This window comes from Colius striatus, chromosome 10, assembly GCF_028858725.1.
Source record: "Colius striatus isolate bColStr4 chromosome 10, bColStr4.1.hap1, whole genome shotgun sequence".
NCBI lineage: Eukaryota > Metazoa > Chordata > Aves > Coliiformes > Coliidae > Colius > Colius striatus.
The window spans coordinates 2,884,004-2,902,059 of record NC_084768.1 but is presented as its reverse complement, the minus strand read 5'-3'; the positions used below and the strand labels follow the sequence as shown (position 1 = coordinate 2,902,059).

Here is an 18,056-nt window from a genome sequence, read left to right as displayed (position 1 = left end):
CCGCATAGGCGCTGCTGTACTGCACTGTGAGCCCATCCCGCATCGGCGCTGCTGTACTGCACTGTGAGCCCATCCCGCATAGGCGCTGCTGTACCCTCACTGTGAGCCCATCCCGCATAGGCGCTGCTGTACCGCACTGTGAGCCCATCCCGCATAGGCGCTGCTGTACCGTCACTGTGAGCCCATCCCGCATAGGCGCTGCTGTACCGCACTGTGAGCCCATCCCGCATAGGCGCTGCTGTACCGCACTGTGAGCCCATCCCGCATAGGCGCTGCTGTACCCTCAGTGTGAGCCCATCCCGCATAGGCGCTGCTGTACCCTCACTGTGAGCCCATCCCGCATAGGCGCTGCTGTACCCTCACTGTGAGCCCATCCCTCATCGGCGCTGCTGTACCCTCACTGTGAGCCCATCCCGCACAGGCGCTGATGTACCCTAATTGTGAGCCCATCCCGCATAGGCGCTGCTGTACCCTCACTGTGAGCCCATCCCGCACAGGCGCTGCTGTACCGCACTGTGAGCCCATCCCGCACAGGCGCTGCTGTACCGCACCTGTGAGCCCATCCCGCATAGGCGCTGCTGTACCCCACTGTGAGCCCATCCCGCACAGGCGCTGCTGTACCGCACTGTGAGCCCATCCCGCATAGATGCTGCTGTACCTCACTGTGAGCCCATCCCGTATAGGCGCTGCTGTACCCTCACTGTGAGCCCATTCCGCATAGATGCTGCTGTACCTCACTGTGAGCCCATCCCGCACAGGCGCTGCTGTACTGCACTGTGAGCCCATCCCGCATAGGCGCTGCTGTACCGCACTGTGAGCCCATCCCGCAAAGGCGCTGCTGTACCGCACTGTGAGCCCATCCCGCATAGGCGCTGCTGTACCTCACTGTGAGCCCATCCCACATAGGCGCTGCTGTACCCTCACTGTGAGCCCATCCCGCACAGGCGCTGCTGTACCCTCACTGTGAGCCCATCCCGCACAGGCGCTGCTGTACCGCACTGTGAGCCCATCCCGCATAGACGCTGCTGTACCGCACCTGTGAGCCCATCCCGCATAGGCGCTGCTGTACCCTCACTGTGAGCCCATCCCGCATAGGCGCTGCTGTACCGCACCTGTGAGCCCATCCCGCATAGGTGCTGCTGTACCGCACTGTGAGCCCATCCCGCATAGGCGCTGCTGTACTGCACTGTGAGCCCATCCCGCATAGACGCTGCTGTACTGCACTGTGAGCGCATCCCGCATAGACGCTGCTGTACTGCACTGTGAGCGCATCCCGCATAGGCGCTGCTGTACCCTCACTGTGAGCCCATCCCGCATAGGCGCTGCTGTACCCTCACTGTGAGCCCATCCCGCATAGGCGCTGCTGTACCGCACTGTGAGCCCATCCCGCATAGGCGCTGCTGTACCCTCACTGTGAGCCCATCCCGCATAGGTGCTGCTGTACCGCACTGTGAGCCCATCCCGCATAGGCGCTGCTGTACCGGACTGTGAGCCCATTCCGCATAGGCGCTGCTGTACCGCACTGTGAGCCCATCCCGCATAGGCGCTGCTGTACCGGACTGTGAGCCCATTCCGCATAGGCGCTGCTGTACCCTCACTGTGAGCCCATTCCGCATAGGCGCTGCTGTACCCTCACTGTGAGCCCATTCCGCATAGGTGCTGCTGTACCGCACTGTGAGCCCATCCCGCATAGGCGCTGCTGTACCCTCACTGTGAGCCCATCCCGCATAGGCGCTGCTGTACCCTCACTGTGAGCCCATCCCGCACAGGCGCTGCTGTACCGCACTGTGAGCCCATCCCGCATAGGCGCTGCTGTACCCTCACTGTGAGCCTATCCCGCATAGGCGCTGCTGTACCTCACTGTGAGCCCATCCCACATAGGCGCTGCTGTACCCTCACTGTGAGCCCATCCCGCATAGGCGCTGCTGTACCCTCACTGTGAGCCCATCCCACATAGGCGCTGCTGTACCTCACTGTGAGCCCATCCCGCATAGGCGCTGCTGTACTGCACTGTGAGCCCATCCCGCATAGGCGCTGCTGTACTCTCACTGTGAGCCCATCCCGCATAGGCGCTGCTGTACCCTCACTGTGAGCCCATCCCGCATAGGTGCTGCTGTACCGCACCTGTGAGCCCATCCCGCATAGGCGCTGCTGTACCCTCACTGTGAGCCCATCCCGTATAGGCGCTGCTGTACCCTCACTGTGAGCCCATCCCGCATAGGTGCTGCTGTACTGCACCTGTGAGCCCATCCCGCATAGGTGCTGCTGTACTGCACTGTGAGCCCATCCCGCATAGGCGCTGCTGTACCGCACTGTGAGCCCATCCCGCATAGGCGCTGCTGTACCCTCACTGTGAGCCCATCCCGCATAGGTGCTGCTGTACTGCACCTGTGAGCCCATCCCGCATAGGTGCTGCTGTACTGCACTGTGAGCCCATCCCGCATAGGCGCTGCTGTACCCTCACTGTGAGCCCATCCCGCATAGGCGCTGCTGTACCGCACCTGTGAGCCCATCCCGCATAGGCACGTGTGTTCACCGCATACTCCAGCTCGAAGCGGCTGCGCAGCGCTGCCACGTGGCTGCGTCCGGGTCCGCCTCGCGACACCAGGCAGTCGGACGATGAGGAGGGTGACAGGGAGCCACTGCTGTTGCTGGAGGCTGGAGACATCAACTGCATTGAACAGAAAAGGTGGCGCTGTTATTGCAGAAAGTCTTTCCTCACCTCCTTTTCATAAGTTTTGTGCCCCCAATTACCCTCATAGCTTGGCTGAGAAAAACAGTGCGTCCTGGTTTTGGTTAGCCAAGGAGAACTGGGTGCTGGATGCCAAATAGAGCTGTCAGTGGATTATCACCAGGGTGTCCAGCTGTGGCTCTGCAGAGGAGACACCTTGACCCAGCCATGAGTTACTTGGCTTGAGAGCAGGCACAATGCAGCTGGGAGCTATCTGCTTCACTGCCTGACCCCAGATGAGGTTTTCCCATTCCTGCCTGTGCTGCCTGAGTGTGGCTGAGGTGTTCCCATCCCTGCTCACACTGCCTGACCTCAGCTGAGGTGTTCCCATCCCTGCTCACACTGCCTGACCTCAGCTGAGGTGTTCCCATCCCTGCTCACACTGCCTGACCTCAGCTGAGGTGTTCCCATCCCTGCTCACACTGCCTGACCTCAGCTGAGCTGTTCCCATCCCTGCTCACACTGCCTGACCTCAGCTGAGGTGTTCCCATTCCTGCCTGTGCTGCCTGAGTGTGGCTGAGGTGTTCCCATCCCTGCTCACACTGCCTGACCTCAGCTGAGCTGTTCCCATCCCTGCTCACACTGCCTGACCTCAGCTGAGGTGTTCCCATCCCTGCTCACACTGCCTGACCTCAGCTGAGCTGTTCCCATCCCTGCTCACACTGCCTGACCTCAGCTGAGGTGTTCCCATCCCTGCTCACACTGCCTGACCTCAGCTGAGGTGTTCCCATCCCTGCTCACACTGCCTGACCTCAGCTGAGCTGTTCCCATCCCTGCTCACACTGCCTGACCTCAGCTGAGCTGTTCCCATCCCTGCTCACACTGCCTGACCTCAGCTGAGGTGTTCCCATCCCTGCTCACACTGCCTGACCTCAGCTGAGGTGTTCCCATCCCTGCTCACACTGCCTGACCTCAGCTGAGGTGTTCCCATCCCTGCTCACACTGCCTGACCTCAGCTGAGGTGTTCCCATTCCTGCCTGTGCTGCCTGAGTGTGGCTGAGGTGTTCCCATCCCTGCTCACACTGCCTGACCTCAGCTGAGCTGTTCCCATCCCTGCTCACACTGCCTGACCTCAGCTGAGCTGTTCCCATCCCTGCTCACACTGCCTGACCTCAGCTGAGGTGTTCCCATCCCTGCTCACACTGCCTGACCTCAGCTGAGGTGTTCCCATCCCTGCTCACACTGCCTGACCTCAGCTGAGGTGTTCCCATTCCTGCCTGTGCTGCCTGAGTGTGGCTGAGGTGTTCCCATCCCTGCTCACACTGCCTGACCTCAGCTGAGCTGTTCCCATCCCTGCTCACACTGCCTGACCTCAGCTGAGGTGTTCCCATCCCTGCTCACACTGCCTGACCTCAGCTGAGCTGTTCCCATCCCTGCTCACACTGCCTGACCTCAGCTGAGCTGTTCCCATCCCTGCTCACACTGCCTGACCTCAGCTGAGGTGTTCCCATCCCTGCTCACACTACCTGACCTCAGCTGAGGTGTTCCTATCCCTGCTCATGCTGCCTGACCCCAGTGGGCAGTTTGGGTGTCCCCGGACAGGGCCCTGGGCTGATGAGTGATGTAAGCTCAAGGCCAGCACATCAGTGTCTGTGTTCGTGCCTATGGACCAGCCATACTACATGGCCCTGCAGCAGCAGGCACCCAGAGCTAAAGGCACTAAGTCCTTGCCACTCCTGGTTTCAAAGGTACTTAAAAGGAGAAGAAATGATTTGCTGAGAGAGGAAAAGAAAAAGGGGAGGAAATAAAGGGAGATGGAGAGAGAAAACTCTTTAGCTTCATCCTTCATCAGCCTCAGTACTTAAATTCCTGGAGATCTTGTTCCTTAAAACTGCTCTTAAGCAAGGCTTTGCCCTGGACAGGCAGAGCTTAGGTCTAACTCCCCAGCTAATGCTTTATTTTTGTCTCTTTGTATGTAAGCTCTTGCCCAGATTTCTTCCTGCATGCACTGCTGCCTCCGTGCCACAGAAATCGGGTCTCCTATGAGATGATACAGTTTCTTGTGATACAGTGCTTCACTGGTCTTTTTTTTTTACACTTAGAAGCTTCCAGCTCTGCAGAGAGCAGCCAGCTGCAGTCAGAGTGGAATAGCTTATGGGTGTCTCTGCTCATCCTTAAGCTCAAGAGCAGTGATCCATTTTAAAAGGAGGTTTGGGTTTGCTGTTTTTACATAAAACCTCTCTTTCCTGCATGCACACACACACAAATAAAATATAATCTCAGGAACTGTGGCCCTGAATCATTTACTCTCTGCTTGATCCCTTATCTTACAGCAGGCCAGAGGCCGATACATCTGTCAGTGTCGGAGCCACAGTCCCAAACAGGAATTGCCTTTACATTTCTCCTCATGTTTCCTCTTTTTACTTTCCCCCACAGGCCTTGGATAGCTTGTCTTTTCTCCTTTTTACACCAAGCAGTCTTGAATGGGATAAATGGGAGTGAAAAATTCCGCCCAGGACTGCTGTGAAATGCATCCCCACAGCACTGGTCATGCTCCCCCTTCAGTGATAGCTCCTGACACACTCATTAATATCTGGTCCCTGCCTCCTTCTCCTGGCACCTGAATAAACCACTACTGACAACATGCCTTAAAAATGCAGCGTGTTGGAGGCAGCTCGAGCAGGCTGCAAAGCCACCGCTGCCCCAGCTGCTGCTGCTCTCCTCACTCGTACCCCTGACCACGCAGCACATGCACAAGCACTGGAAATAAGGGCCTCACCTCAATATTGCACAGGCACTCTTCCAGTTTTGTGACCACTTCTGAAAACTCTGGCCTCCCCTGTGAATGCAAAAGAAAAGCAGAGCTGTGTTACAAACCAGAAAGGGGCCGTATCCTCTGTGATGCAGCTGCCTCGTGGACACATAATGGGTCACTGGTCCCCTCCAGTCCCCTTTGAACTTCATGGCATTGCTCTCAGCTTGCCTGGGAACATGATGGGAACTGCAAGGTCAGTGCCAAGCTATGAAAATGAGAGATATGTGCATAACAACTTGAACTGCATTATTATTCTCCTTTTCTGTAGCGACTAGATTTGAGATAGTAAATGACTAGATCATAAGCTTACCACATATCAGATCTGCTTCCTTTTTGACCTTCACTGGGACTTGGAGCACAGCAACAGCTGTGAAGAACACAGCTGATGTGTGCTCCTCCTGGTAGCAGCCCAGGGCAGTGAGGCAGTTCCCATCCTTCTCCTGGCCCCATGCTGGACAGTGTGAGACCTAACAGCCCTTCTGCGAGGGTGACAGGTCCTGGCAGAGGGACAGGGTTTCTCCACTGACGCTTCACAGTCCTGGTGCTTCCTCCCCCAGCCAGCCCTCAAAGCTTTCTGCTTTCCTGAGCACTTCCATCCTTGTGCCACACGCTGCCAACTGCTGCAGCGAGAGCCACTTGAGAAAGCTCTCTGGGAAGACACTGTTCTCCTGAGGATCTGAGGCTCCAGTGAGCAGAGCCAAGAGTGACTTGCACCTGGGAAAGCGTCAGGGACAACCAGGGCAGTGGAGCTGCCGTCTGAGCATGAGGCTCATCGCAGGGACAGGAGTCCTCAGAGCTGGCTCCTCCTGGGCTGGGCAAAAGCTGGTGGGAAGAAGAGAGATCCCATCCCCTAACAACAGAAACTTGAGAGACGATTCCAGTGGTTCTTCTCACAAGGGATTCAGGTGCCAAGCAGTGTATGACCACAACAGTGTATCCCTGAGCTCTGGTCTGCAAAGCCTTCAAGAAACACTGCATTTATTACATATGATAAGCTCGACCACCTTCAGTGGAGCCTGGTCGGGCATCCTGGGATGCATCAAGAAGAGTGTGGCCAGCAGGTTGAGGGAGGTTCTTCTCCCCCTCTACTCTGCCCTGGTGAAGCCTCATCTGGAGTCCTGTGTCCAGTTCTGGGCTCCTCAGCTCAAGAGGGACAGGGAACTGATGGAGAGAGTCCAGCACAGGGTCATCAAGATGATCAGGGGAATGGAGCATCTTTCCTATGAGGAAAGGCTGCGGGAACTGGGGCTGTTTAGTCTGGAGAGAAGACTGAGGGGTTATCTTATTAATAGTTACAAATATCTAAAGGGTGAGTGTCAGGAGGCTGGGGCAGTACTTTTTTCTATGGTATCTAGCAACAGGACAAGGGGTGATGGGATGAAGCTGGAACACAAAAAGTTCCATTTAAATATATGAAAAAACAGTTTCAGTGTTTGAGTGAGGGAGCCCTGGCACAGGCTGCCCAGAGGGGTTGTGGAGGCTCCTTCCTTGAAGGTCTTCAAGACCCACCTGGACATGTTCCTGTGTGACCTGATCTAGGTTGACCTACTTCTGCAGGGGGGTTGGACTGGATGATCTCTAAAGGTCCCTTCCAACCCCTACCATTCTGTGATTCTATGGAAGAACTGACTGCAACGTTGGAGTTGTACTGAATAAAACTGTCTTTACAGAACTAAGCTTCAGGCACCATGGTAAATACTTTGGCTCTAATTAAAGCTTACAAATTAAAATAGCTAATGAAAAATGCTGCTTAAGAGACACTGTCTAATTTTCTAGTCACCAGTTTGCCTTTGGAAACAACTACTGTCAAAAGGTTCTGGAAAAGATATGTTCAAGTACCTGATAAACACTAATAGTGACATGACACGTGAGGACTAGATGTCACTTGGGATGAACTTTGAACAAAATTAAAGACAAATAAAGGAATGTATTTTCAAATTTGGAGGCATTTCATAGACATACAGCAAAATCCAGACAGATCTACTCAATTTTCTGCCTTCTCTTAACTTTTTTGTACACTGAGCAAGCCTCAAGACGAGTTCTGACCTGAGAACACTCAAGTCACTATTTCCCCCTAACGTCTCTTTTAACTAAATGTCTTTGTTTATGCACCTACAGTGAGATGCTGTAAAGAATATCAGTGAGGTGATGCTTTCTATCTTTGAGGTATTTTGCTGGTTCTGCCTGTTATGGTGTTTCACTGATGGCATTCAGTCTCCCCCTTGACTGCTGTGCTCAGGAGACACCGCTGCGCCCAGGCTCATTACAGGTCCTGGATAGCTGAGGCACTTAGCAAGAATTGCTTGTTAATCTCTGCAGTGAATTCACAGCAGCTCTGGAGATTTGTGTTGGCTGTTCTGCAGTCAGCAGTTGACTGCACAGCAAACCTTGTGACTGCTGACAAGGGAGTGACGACATTGCTTTAGTTTTCTCTGCCCAGAAGCCCTCCTGAAACTATTCCAAGGTCCTCAGAAGTAACTCAAAGCCTTTGTTACTGAGATGGTAGCAAAACACCAACAACAATGCTCATTTCAGTAAGTTTTTTCCCACATCCAGTGCAAAGTTCAAGCTGTCCACTGGCTGACTGAGCTATCAATTGCCTTATAATTCTATCATGCAGCTCCAAATCATCAGTAAGATGAAGTGATGTTGGAGTGATACTGATGAGTAATGAACTGCATCAGGATTCTGAAAGGAGGTTTTCTCTTTATTGAGGCTGAATGAGCTAACAAAGTACAGTAACTATATCCATTACATTGTGCATGGTGAAGTCAGCAGTTTAATATGACATCTGATTAATAAATTTAAACAGAATGTGAATTACATCCTGCTGATTATTAGTAGATTCTTTATAATAACACAGAAAACAGACCAAACCACCCTCTGCCTTGACGTTACCTTCAAAAGTGCTGAGACAAGAGCTTGTTCAAGAGTCCAGGAGACACTAGTAACAACAAATAAACTAGCTGTGCCCTGCCCTGAAAAGATATCTTGCCTGCAGTTCTCACACCTACAGATCGTGCCCATAACCATTAAGGAATATGGAAAGGGGCAAAGCTCACTGCAACCAGTCAGTTGCCCAGAGTCGCTCACGCCTCCCTCTTCCCCTGCCTTGGAAGGGCACTTGGGCATGTACTTTAGGCACATGATTGCTTGTCTTTCTAAGCTAGGCTAAGTAGAAAAGGGACTCCAGGACACAAATCCAGGGCTCTGTTTCCAATAGGAAGTTCAGAGTATCTGGTTTGCTAATATGAAACTGTAACATGCAACATCCTCCTGGAACACCAGAAAGTTACACAGGTTCCAAAATCCACTCCTGTTCATCAGAAATGAAACTTCTATGCTGTTCAATGAAGGCCTCCAATGCCAGAACAGCAGCAGAAAACCAACCAACCAGCTGAAGTTTCCAAAGCCCACTCTTGCAGCAGCCAACACACTTTGGGACATGTTTCCTAAGCAAACTGAATTTCCAGGCTCTGCGGTATATTTCTTGACTTTTCAGACAGCTTAGAGCAATGTGCTCAAATACCTTGGCAACTGCTGCAATGTACACTGAACCCCAAAATGATGGGGGCTGGAAGGGTCCTTCAGAGCTGCTCCAGCCCCAGCCCCTGCTCCAGCAGGTTCCCCTGGCTCAAGGGGCACAGGAACGTGTCCAGGTGGGGTTGGAAACCTACTGAGCAGGAGCCTCCACACCCTCCCTGGGCAGCCTGGGCCAGGGCTCCCTCACCTCAGCACCAAAGGAGATTCTCCTCCTGTGCCAGTGGAAACTCCTGTGTTCCAGCCTGTGCCCATTACCACTTGTCCTGGCACTGGGTGATAACCTACTCTTGAAGATTCAACCCTCACTACAAGGACAGAGACATAAAGACTATTTAGGGGAGAGTCACTTTGTCCCTCTGCCATAGATAGACTCAAGCACCATTAAATCCTGCTGTGGCCCTAAAGGGTACCAGTTTGAGGATGGCAGTGTTTTTGCAGTCTTGCTTTAGTCAGTTCATGTTCCCTTTAGTGCAGAAATAGCAACAGACTGCAAAAGCCAACATAAAGCAGCCTGTCTTTAGCCATCATTTCATAATCTCAGAAGGGAACACTTGTGTGTTTTATTCTCTCCAATGCTGTTGCTATTGAGTTAATTGGGATACTCAGAGGGGCTTCTCCAGTCATTAGGAACCAGTCACAATTGCAGCACAAGAAAGGTGCCATAGCAACAGCTTCACTGTAACAACTCCCTGTTCAGTCAGACTCCTATCCTTCAGATGTTGTTGGTCTCCAAAAGACAGAATGCAACACACATTTAACATATTATCAGTACAGTTGCTTTTTACCCTGGGGAACAGTTTGTTAATTGTAACACCTATCTGAGGTTTGTCTTCAACTGAAGTCCCAAAGTCCTCAAAGCTGCATTAACCAGAGTCCCCCACAAAAATTTCCAGGGGAAAAGTTATTCACTACGCTTACAATTTTAAGCCTCTGAAATTCCATCTAATACGAGGGAAGAAGTGCAATAACAGGAAGCCACATAAAGAGTTTAGACAGCTGGAATAGGAAAGGCTTGTTTTAGGATGAGCAGTGACATAGCTGATGAGAACAGGCTGCTCCAGGTGATGTGTGTGTGTGTGTGGAAGGCACACATCATCGCCCTGGAGGCTGCCTGGCTCCAAATGTGGTTGCTTTCTTACTTCCCTGAGCAAGGAAAGATGCTTCCCAAAACAACAGCAGTGTTAATAATAAGCAATGTATTAATTTTGGAATATAATAGAACAGATGGCTTTCAGTTTTTCAAGCAAATATGTCATGTCACAGCAAACGAAAATGGCATCTAATAGATGCACAGGAGGATTACATGATGCTTCTGATAAATGACTGAGTGTTGGAGAGGTTGGAGGAGGGCTGAGTCCCTACAATCCAGTCTAGGCAAGATGTGGACGATGGCAGTGAGCTGGGTGATGCAGCCAGACAGACTGACAGAGCTGGGCACTGGCAGCGAGTGCAGCTCAGTGGGAGCTACTGGGAGCAGCAGCAATTCCTGCACGGCTCCACACAGATGGGGGCAAACAGCATTTGCACCATCTGACGTGGGCAAGAGACATCTGCATGGACTTTGCCATCGCTACCCCCTTGCACCTCCTCATGCTGCAGCCTCCTCTCCAGGGACTGCCCCTGCAACCACTTCAAGCCTTGCCACGGATTCCCGACAGCATCCTGGGCACAGGCTGCACCATCACCAGTCACAGCTGTCAGTAGGTTTCTGGGAGAAATATAGGGAGCTGGTGTAACCTCTGGAGCTGTTAATGCTTTGACAGATGTTTGCCTGAGATCCCTTGCACACACTCATGTTCTCATGTCCCCCACTCTCCAGGCCACAGCTGGAGCAGCCCTGCTGCAAAGAAGGGTCCTGTAAGTGACCCTTCGTCTGTCTCAGCAGACACTGAACCAGAGGGCACCTGACTGTGACTTCTGCAAGCACAGGTGTCCCCAGACCTCTGGGAAACGTTTACAGCTGGCTGCATTTCTGGTTTAATACCTGAAATATATTTGCCATTGGGTATTTAGGGAGCTATCAGCACAGTATGAGTACTCCTTGAAAAGCAATAGTAATTACAGACACTTTCCTGGGGATGCAGAAATTAAAAAGTATCAACTAATTTTTTTTACCTCCAGTAATCCAAAAGAACCAATTTCTTTGCACTGGAGTGACTGGAAAAGTTTGCCATCTCCAAAGATGACAAATGTGATTAAAGCTACAATAGGAAACAGAGATCAAGAGCCAGAATCTGTTCCTGTTTCTCTTTTACATCTGCTCCTGTAAAAACTGATACCCCAAGCATCCCTTACAGGATGTTTACAACAAATCAGAGGTGTTTGGAGAGTGCTCTGTGCCCCAGGCAAAAGGAGCAAGGCCAGGAAATGGGAAGAGGCTGCAGGAAAAGGGCTGGAGTCTTGGCAGAGGTGACTTCCCTGCTTGGAGGTTGGTGTGGGTGCCTGGTCAGTGCTGGGGACCTGAGCTGCCTGGGACATTCGGTGTGGTTTGGGATGTACTGCCTCAGGCAGTGTGTGTAGCTGTCACTGACACATCTTTTAGCTTCCTGAGGAGGCGGCGGTGTGCTCTCTCCTCAGATCCCATACAACACTTCACACCTGTCTCCTACATTTCCACCTCCCACTGAAGTGCAGGAACACTCCTTCTTGCTTGCTGACCCTCATTTCTCTACAGCTGCCAAAAGCCATCCTTGAACATACTCTCTTTTATCTTACAGCTTAAATTTTTGCCTGCAGCTATACCACTGCCTGCAGTCAAATCACCTAAGGCTGAGATCTGAGAGGGCTCTCAGAGTCAGACTCAGAAAGGTTAGCCATAATCCATGCCTGGCAAAGCCTGCTGGGAGGCAGCACAGAACATGACAGCCCATCTTGAAGCCCTGCAGTTGTTTTCATAGCTTTTCAGAATAATCTCAGCTACCAAACCTGAAAATATGCCACACATTTTGGATAATGTGAAGAGCAAAACGTGCTATCGCTATAAAAAAAGCGCCACGCTACCCCTAATGTAGGCAGTGTCCTCAGACCCACAGCAAGCCATGGCAATGCAGTACTGGGCAGCCATGCCAATCCTCAAATCAACAGTGCTGTGCATACAGAAGACATGAAGGATTTTCAAGACTTTGAAAGCAACCAGCCTTATCCAGAAAGTCATGAACTTGAAGAAGGTGAAATGCCACTGGAAGAACAGGAAGATGCTTTGGTACCAGAATTAGGAGATGGTAGTTTTGAGGCAGAAAATGAGTTGCCTTTAACTCCTTGCAGAACAAATGAAGCTGAAAACTCCACTACAAAAGCTATATTGTACTCATCATCTGTGGAACATGCTAGTGTGTCACTTTTGGAGGCAAAAGCAAGTGAGGAAAAAGCAAATCATGACAGAGCTCCTTTCTTCAAATCTACACACTGCCCCATCTTCTCTAAAACTTGTTAGTGTCACGGTGGTGGGGAATTTCCACAAGTCCAAAGCCATGAAACAGTTCTTGATTCAAGCACTGGAAAAATTAAAGGTAATTAGGTTCAGGTAATTTTAGTCAACTCAACAGTGGTTTTGGTAATGGGAAGAATCAGACAGGAACCACATCTAGGTGTGCCAGAACAACACAGAACAGAAGCAAGAGGAAGATAAACCAGGAGAAGTTCACTGATGGGAGCACCCAGTGGTGTCTGTGACCTGGAACGTGTCATGAATGGGATTTAACGTAAACATTTCCATTTACAGGTCCCAAAACCACGTCTGGTCTCTGTAACGTGCACGTTGCAGTACTTCAAACACTCATGAGCTTGGCCTGTCACCGTTCGCTTGATGGAGAGCACAAAAGCGATTTTTACACACCTGCATCCATTAAGTTCTGCCTGAAATTCATGTCACTCTAAGGGTTTTCTGGTCTTCCTTCCTTCACAAAGCACTGGTACCCGCCAAGTTCCTGGTGGTGAGGCCTGACGTTTGGCTCTCTCCAGGACTCATGGGCTCTCTCCCTTCCACTCACAGCCTGGCAGACTATATCGAAGATCCCTGGGTGGCAATCCTGTAACGAGTCACTGCATGCCCTTCAAAGAGTTCTGCTGCCCAGAAACCACATTCTAGCACAGAAAGAGTTCCAAGCAGAGTAAAAAAAACCCACAACCCACTCTTAATTCTCTGTTTCCTCAACTTTCAAACCTGTGGGTCTGTAAATTTAACACCTTACAAGGACTAGTCTCTTGGACTAGGCAATGTGTCCTCATTGGTCTTCTCTACTCTGCTTTTGATAAGAGATATTGTTTTAAAAGCAAGAAACACAGCAGTAAGTAGCCATAAAAGGGTTTTGTTTACATTGATTGCAAATGCACAAGATCAGTATGCAGAGTCTATCTTAGAACAGCTTAAAAACCCACTCACAAAACAGTGAGAAATTTTGGGTATCATGAACTGAGAGCAGCTGCTGTGAAGAAGGAAGAAGCCCCGCACTGATCCCCGTTTCTCTCAGAAACAGGATTTCTTGTATCTTCCGACTGTCTTATCCTCAACTGTTGCCAGAACAAGGGCTGCAGCAACCTGCCAGAAATGCCAGGGGGAAGATTTCTGACTATCTTCAGGTCATTCTGTCTTCTACACACCTCCTGTGCTGTATCCTGTTAGTGTTATCAGGGAATAGCCTCAGAACACGGTCTAAAAGTAGTCAGAAGTTGATAGACTCCCAGGGTAATGTGGCTCTGCTTTGTGGGTTTTACTGTTCACACGGAAAATACAAAACACATTGAAGAAAATACCTGCAAAAGCCCAAGAGAAGCAAGAATCTTTCCACTCAGTGACAGCTCAGGTCATAATCAAGGTTACATACTCATCTGAGGTTTTGTTGAATGTTGGAATGTTAGTTTACAATCCTCCTAAATTCACCAACCTTCCCGTGTCTCTGGGCACGCTCCACTGTCCGTGTCAGGGCTTTGCGCAGCTTGCGTGTGTGCACAGGGGTGTGAGGGTGTCACTCACCTCGGGACAGGCGTTCCAGCCCCTCATCAGCAGGGCAGAGATGGGCTTGGGGATGGAGTAGCCGATGGGCGGGCGGATGTGGTGATACGCCATGTCTGCCGCCGCCGCAGCTGCAAGAGATGCCGCGACAGAAAGCCCTGAGCACAGCAGCCACACGAGTGCCCAGCAGGACACAGCCTCAGCAGGCACACAAACGCTGAACCATCACACCTGCAGACAGAGGCTTGCAGCTCAGAGAGGCTTTCCAGTCCATGCTGCTTGTACAGAGAGCTATGGCAGTCCCTGACCCTGAGTGGGAGCACGCTGCCGCTCACGCTGGGCCGGGGTGAAGGCAGCCTGGTGCAGCTTAAACTCTAAAGCAATCATCATTAAACACAAGGCCTGGGGTGGGGGTTGGAATGAGCATGTTAACCTTCAACTCACTTTAAAAACATTTATTATCTTCATTACTAAGAATTGGTGACAGGAATACTTCAGTTGCAGATGAACTGGTAACAGGCTCATCTCTCTTGAAACAACCCATGGCTAGTTCTGGTACAGTGCAAGATTAACATTCCCAGTGTTTCTTTAGTGAAACTGTAATGAGAGCCTGTTTTGCAAGTGCAAGTCACTCCTGACAGAGACAAAATTACCACCATGTTTTCCTAATTGAGTTTACATGTTTAGGGAACCCAAATACATGGTTAAACCTTGTCATGACTTTCGAGAAACATTTCCTCAAGTTTAAAAAAAAAGCATTTCCAACTAAGCAAAGTAAAATCCTTTGTTTGCCTGACACGTTAAAATGATGTGATCAGAGCGTATGGGACGCTCAGGGAACTGTAACGGTGAGATTGTAACCAAAATGGGCTGATTTCATTCTAACCATATCCCATTCTCATCACAGTATTCATCATAAGAATAGATTAGTCTCAGCCATTGTCTGTCCTCATTGCAGCTTTTGTCTGCATAATGATGCTTCAGAGTGTTAATATCAGATGAATCCTATGATGTTGTAACTGTAGGTAGAAAAGAGGGGCAAACAGTTTGCCTAATTTTGTTTCCACTCTGACATGGTTTTGAGGGCGTGAGTTGGATGCCACTGGATTCACCTCTTTCCTAGCAGACACTATGAAAAGAGGGCAAGTGCAAACCAGATCAAGGCAGCAATGAAAAAAGCTCCATTTTTTCCCTGCCAAAGGTAATGTAAGGGATGTATTACCTATTGGCAAAATCTCGTCTTACTAAAGGTAATAAGGTTTATTCCATCAGTTTGAGTTAGGATGAGAAAAAGAAAGGGGGGGACACTCACTGTGCCTCTGTATGCTTCTGTAATTCTTTACAAAGTGTGTCTGGGTCACTATTGTTTGGGCTCTCCTTTTGCTGTCAGGGGCCTTTTTCTTCAGCTAAGAAAAAAATGTACCTGCTAAAAAGTACTTCAGAATGGCTGAATGAAATGACAAGAATCCATTCTTCTCAAAAATGAGCAAAACAAAACAGATTTTGGGTGGTCCCCAAAACACTGAACTTAGTGATGCTTTCCAGCTGTGCCACGTGTTGTCCTTGAACCTCTGAGGGTTTTCTGCTTTGGCTGGTTGGTCAGATCCTGCCTCTCTTCTGGGTCAGAGCAACTCTAAACCATGAGTGCAATCAATGACAGCCTACCTGCAAAAATGTTATTTCAGCTCTCTCTTTTTACGGATCAGGGGAAGAACTGTAGTGACTGCAGAACATTTACCAACATCTCCTACATTGGATACCTCTGTGCTCATAATCACAGCACACTGCTGCCTTGTGCAAGTGTCATCTTTGCATTGCTTTTGCTATGTGGGATGCAATGATTCAGTTTCTGAATGTAATTTCACATCTGTGATTTCCAGGCAACTAAATCCCTGTGATTCCCTACAAAACTCCACCCAAAGCTTAGATGTTGACAGTTTTACAGGTGTGAATTGAATGCCATCTGTGGAAAGAGCCAAGGAAGAGGACCTTCAGATATCAGAGGGTGTCCTCTCACCCCCTTTGCCTTCCAAGATGTCTACATTTTAAAGTCTCGGTTTCCTTATCCATGAAGGGAAGAAATTCCACTCAGGACAAAAATTAGGTGTTAAGTGGGCTGGCTCACTTTAAGAAGAAGAGATCTGGATCAAACCTGAGCATGTTGGAAGCTGGAGCTCAGGCTCACAGCTAAAGGCATTTTGTTTCTAGAGCCTGGAGAGGAATTGAGTCAGGTGTTTGGCTTCTACATCACTTCAGTAGTTAGAAATGAAGAGATATGAAAATGAGCTAATGCAGTGTAGAAGGTCATATAGAAAGCTGCACACTAATTGCTAATGATATTCATGACAACTGCCTTTTGCATGAGAGAGGCTGACCTTCTGAACATCACAAAGGCATCCAAAGGAGTTTACTGGAGGTATCATCTCAAAGTAGCAGGGAAGTGAATCTTTGTTCAGTTATTCCCCCAACAGAAACAAAAGCAAAACCCCAACAAACTAAACCAAGGAAGGAATCAGTAACTAAAACTCTGCATGCATCAAAAAAGACTTCAAAAATATAAGAGAATAAGAATAATAATACATCTTATTTCATTTAGTATTTGAGGAAATGTATAAAGCAATTGACCCAATATGGGAACAGCATGTTGACAGGCACCTGAGAGACAGAATTAAGCACGAAGACATGCACAGGCACATAGGTGCACGAGCACCAAAGGACTATATGTTACTGATTTTTGTATTCTACTTAGGCATAAGCATTTGAGGTCCCCTTTTTGTGGCTGAAATGCTGCCATAGGCTATGCCTTCTGCAAACATCAGAAAACCTATTTGAAATCCATCTGACTGATTTTGCACATCTCTCAGAAACTGTTTTCTTTGTACCCCAAACCCAGTTAAAACACAACTAAAGATCCCCCAGCATGTCTCTCAGCTGTTTCAGTTGCTGGAGCAAAATGTCTCAGTAAGGTTCCTTCCAGGCTGTGTCCTGTGCAGAGAGAGCTGCAGAGCAGCGTGGCCACAGATCCGCCTGCAGCCAGGGCTGTCATGGAAGTGGGTCCCAAACCTCCCTCATTCCCTATGCTGGGCTCTTACTGCATCCTATGGCACTCTTGCCCTCTAACAATTCCTGGCAGTCATCAAGGGGTCAAAATCTCAGGGAGTGCAAAGTGTAGCACTGGAAATGTTTCTCTGCAGTTCTGAAGATACACGAGAAGATGCTGAAGATGGGGATGGGTCAAGGAATGTCTCTACAATCCCAGCACTGGTGTGAGAGACAAAAGGCCTACAGTTAGAGTGTCTTGCTCATAATTCTAGAACTGGGTCAAGAATTTTAAGTTATATAGAACTGTAGTGAGTAACAGATGTGGTTATAGTGGGATAGTTCTGTGTTCTCCATCAAATGCATAATCTTAGCACTTCATACCAAACTTCAGTAAAGTAATGGTTAATAGTACACAGTGTAGCTACTTCTCTAGTTCAGAGACATTTAGATCTGAATTCAGTGAACATCTTACCTGGTTTCAGGTGAGCAAATGGAATTTCACCTGTTAACAGCTCCCAGAGGCACAAAGCGTAGCTGAAAACATCGGCTTTTATGGTGTACCTGGTGCACTGGGTGAACACCTCAGGGGCCATCCAACGGAGGTTCTGCGCATTAGGAAACATCAACAACACGTTAACAGCATCTTCTTCCTCATGCATACATATTTTCCTGTACTTGTATGTTTGTTTTCCTTTCTTCTCTTATTGCCTTGCCTCAATTGCTCCATAAAATAACTAGAAAATCTGCCAGGAAAAGTTTTCACTGGAGTAGTGGCTTCAGGCTGGTTTTGCACATTCCTTTGCACTTCAGTGACTTCATCTACTTTCTTCCCAAGACAGCCTGTCTCTGTGAGATGGTATCAGACCCCAGCAAGACCACAGCAGCAGCAGCAGTCACTCCTTAACAGTTATTAAAAAGACGACTGCCAGCCCCTGTTTTCAGCATCCCCACATCCTGTTTCCTAATTAGTTGTTATGACGATGAAAACTTCCATGACCACGGAGTGATGCACAGAATGCACCTGGACTAAAACC

General features: G+C 49.5%; 1 protein-coding gene across 1 annotated transcript in view; it reads right to left on the bottom strand.

Moving 5' to 3' along the window:
- The window catches only part of TNNI3K (TNNI3 interacting kinase), a 67,848-nt gene that overhangs the window by 8,737 nt on the left and 41,055 nt on the right, over positions 1–18,056 (bottom strand). Inside the window, exons 20-23 of the mRNA XM_062004153.1 lie at positions 17,495–17,627; positions 14,002–14,111; positions 5,451–5,510; positions 2,502–2,671 (exon numbers count right to left, since the gene is read on the bottom strand). Coding sequence (XP_061860137.1) covers positions 2,502–2,671; positions 5,451–5,510; positions 14,002–14,111; positions 17,495–17,627 — 473 coding nt within the window. The remainder of the gene's footprint in view (positions 1–2,501; positions 2,672–5,450; positions 5,511–14,001; positions 14,112–17,494; positions 17,628–18,056) is intronic.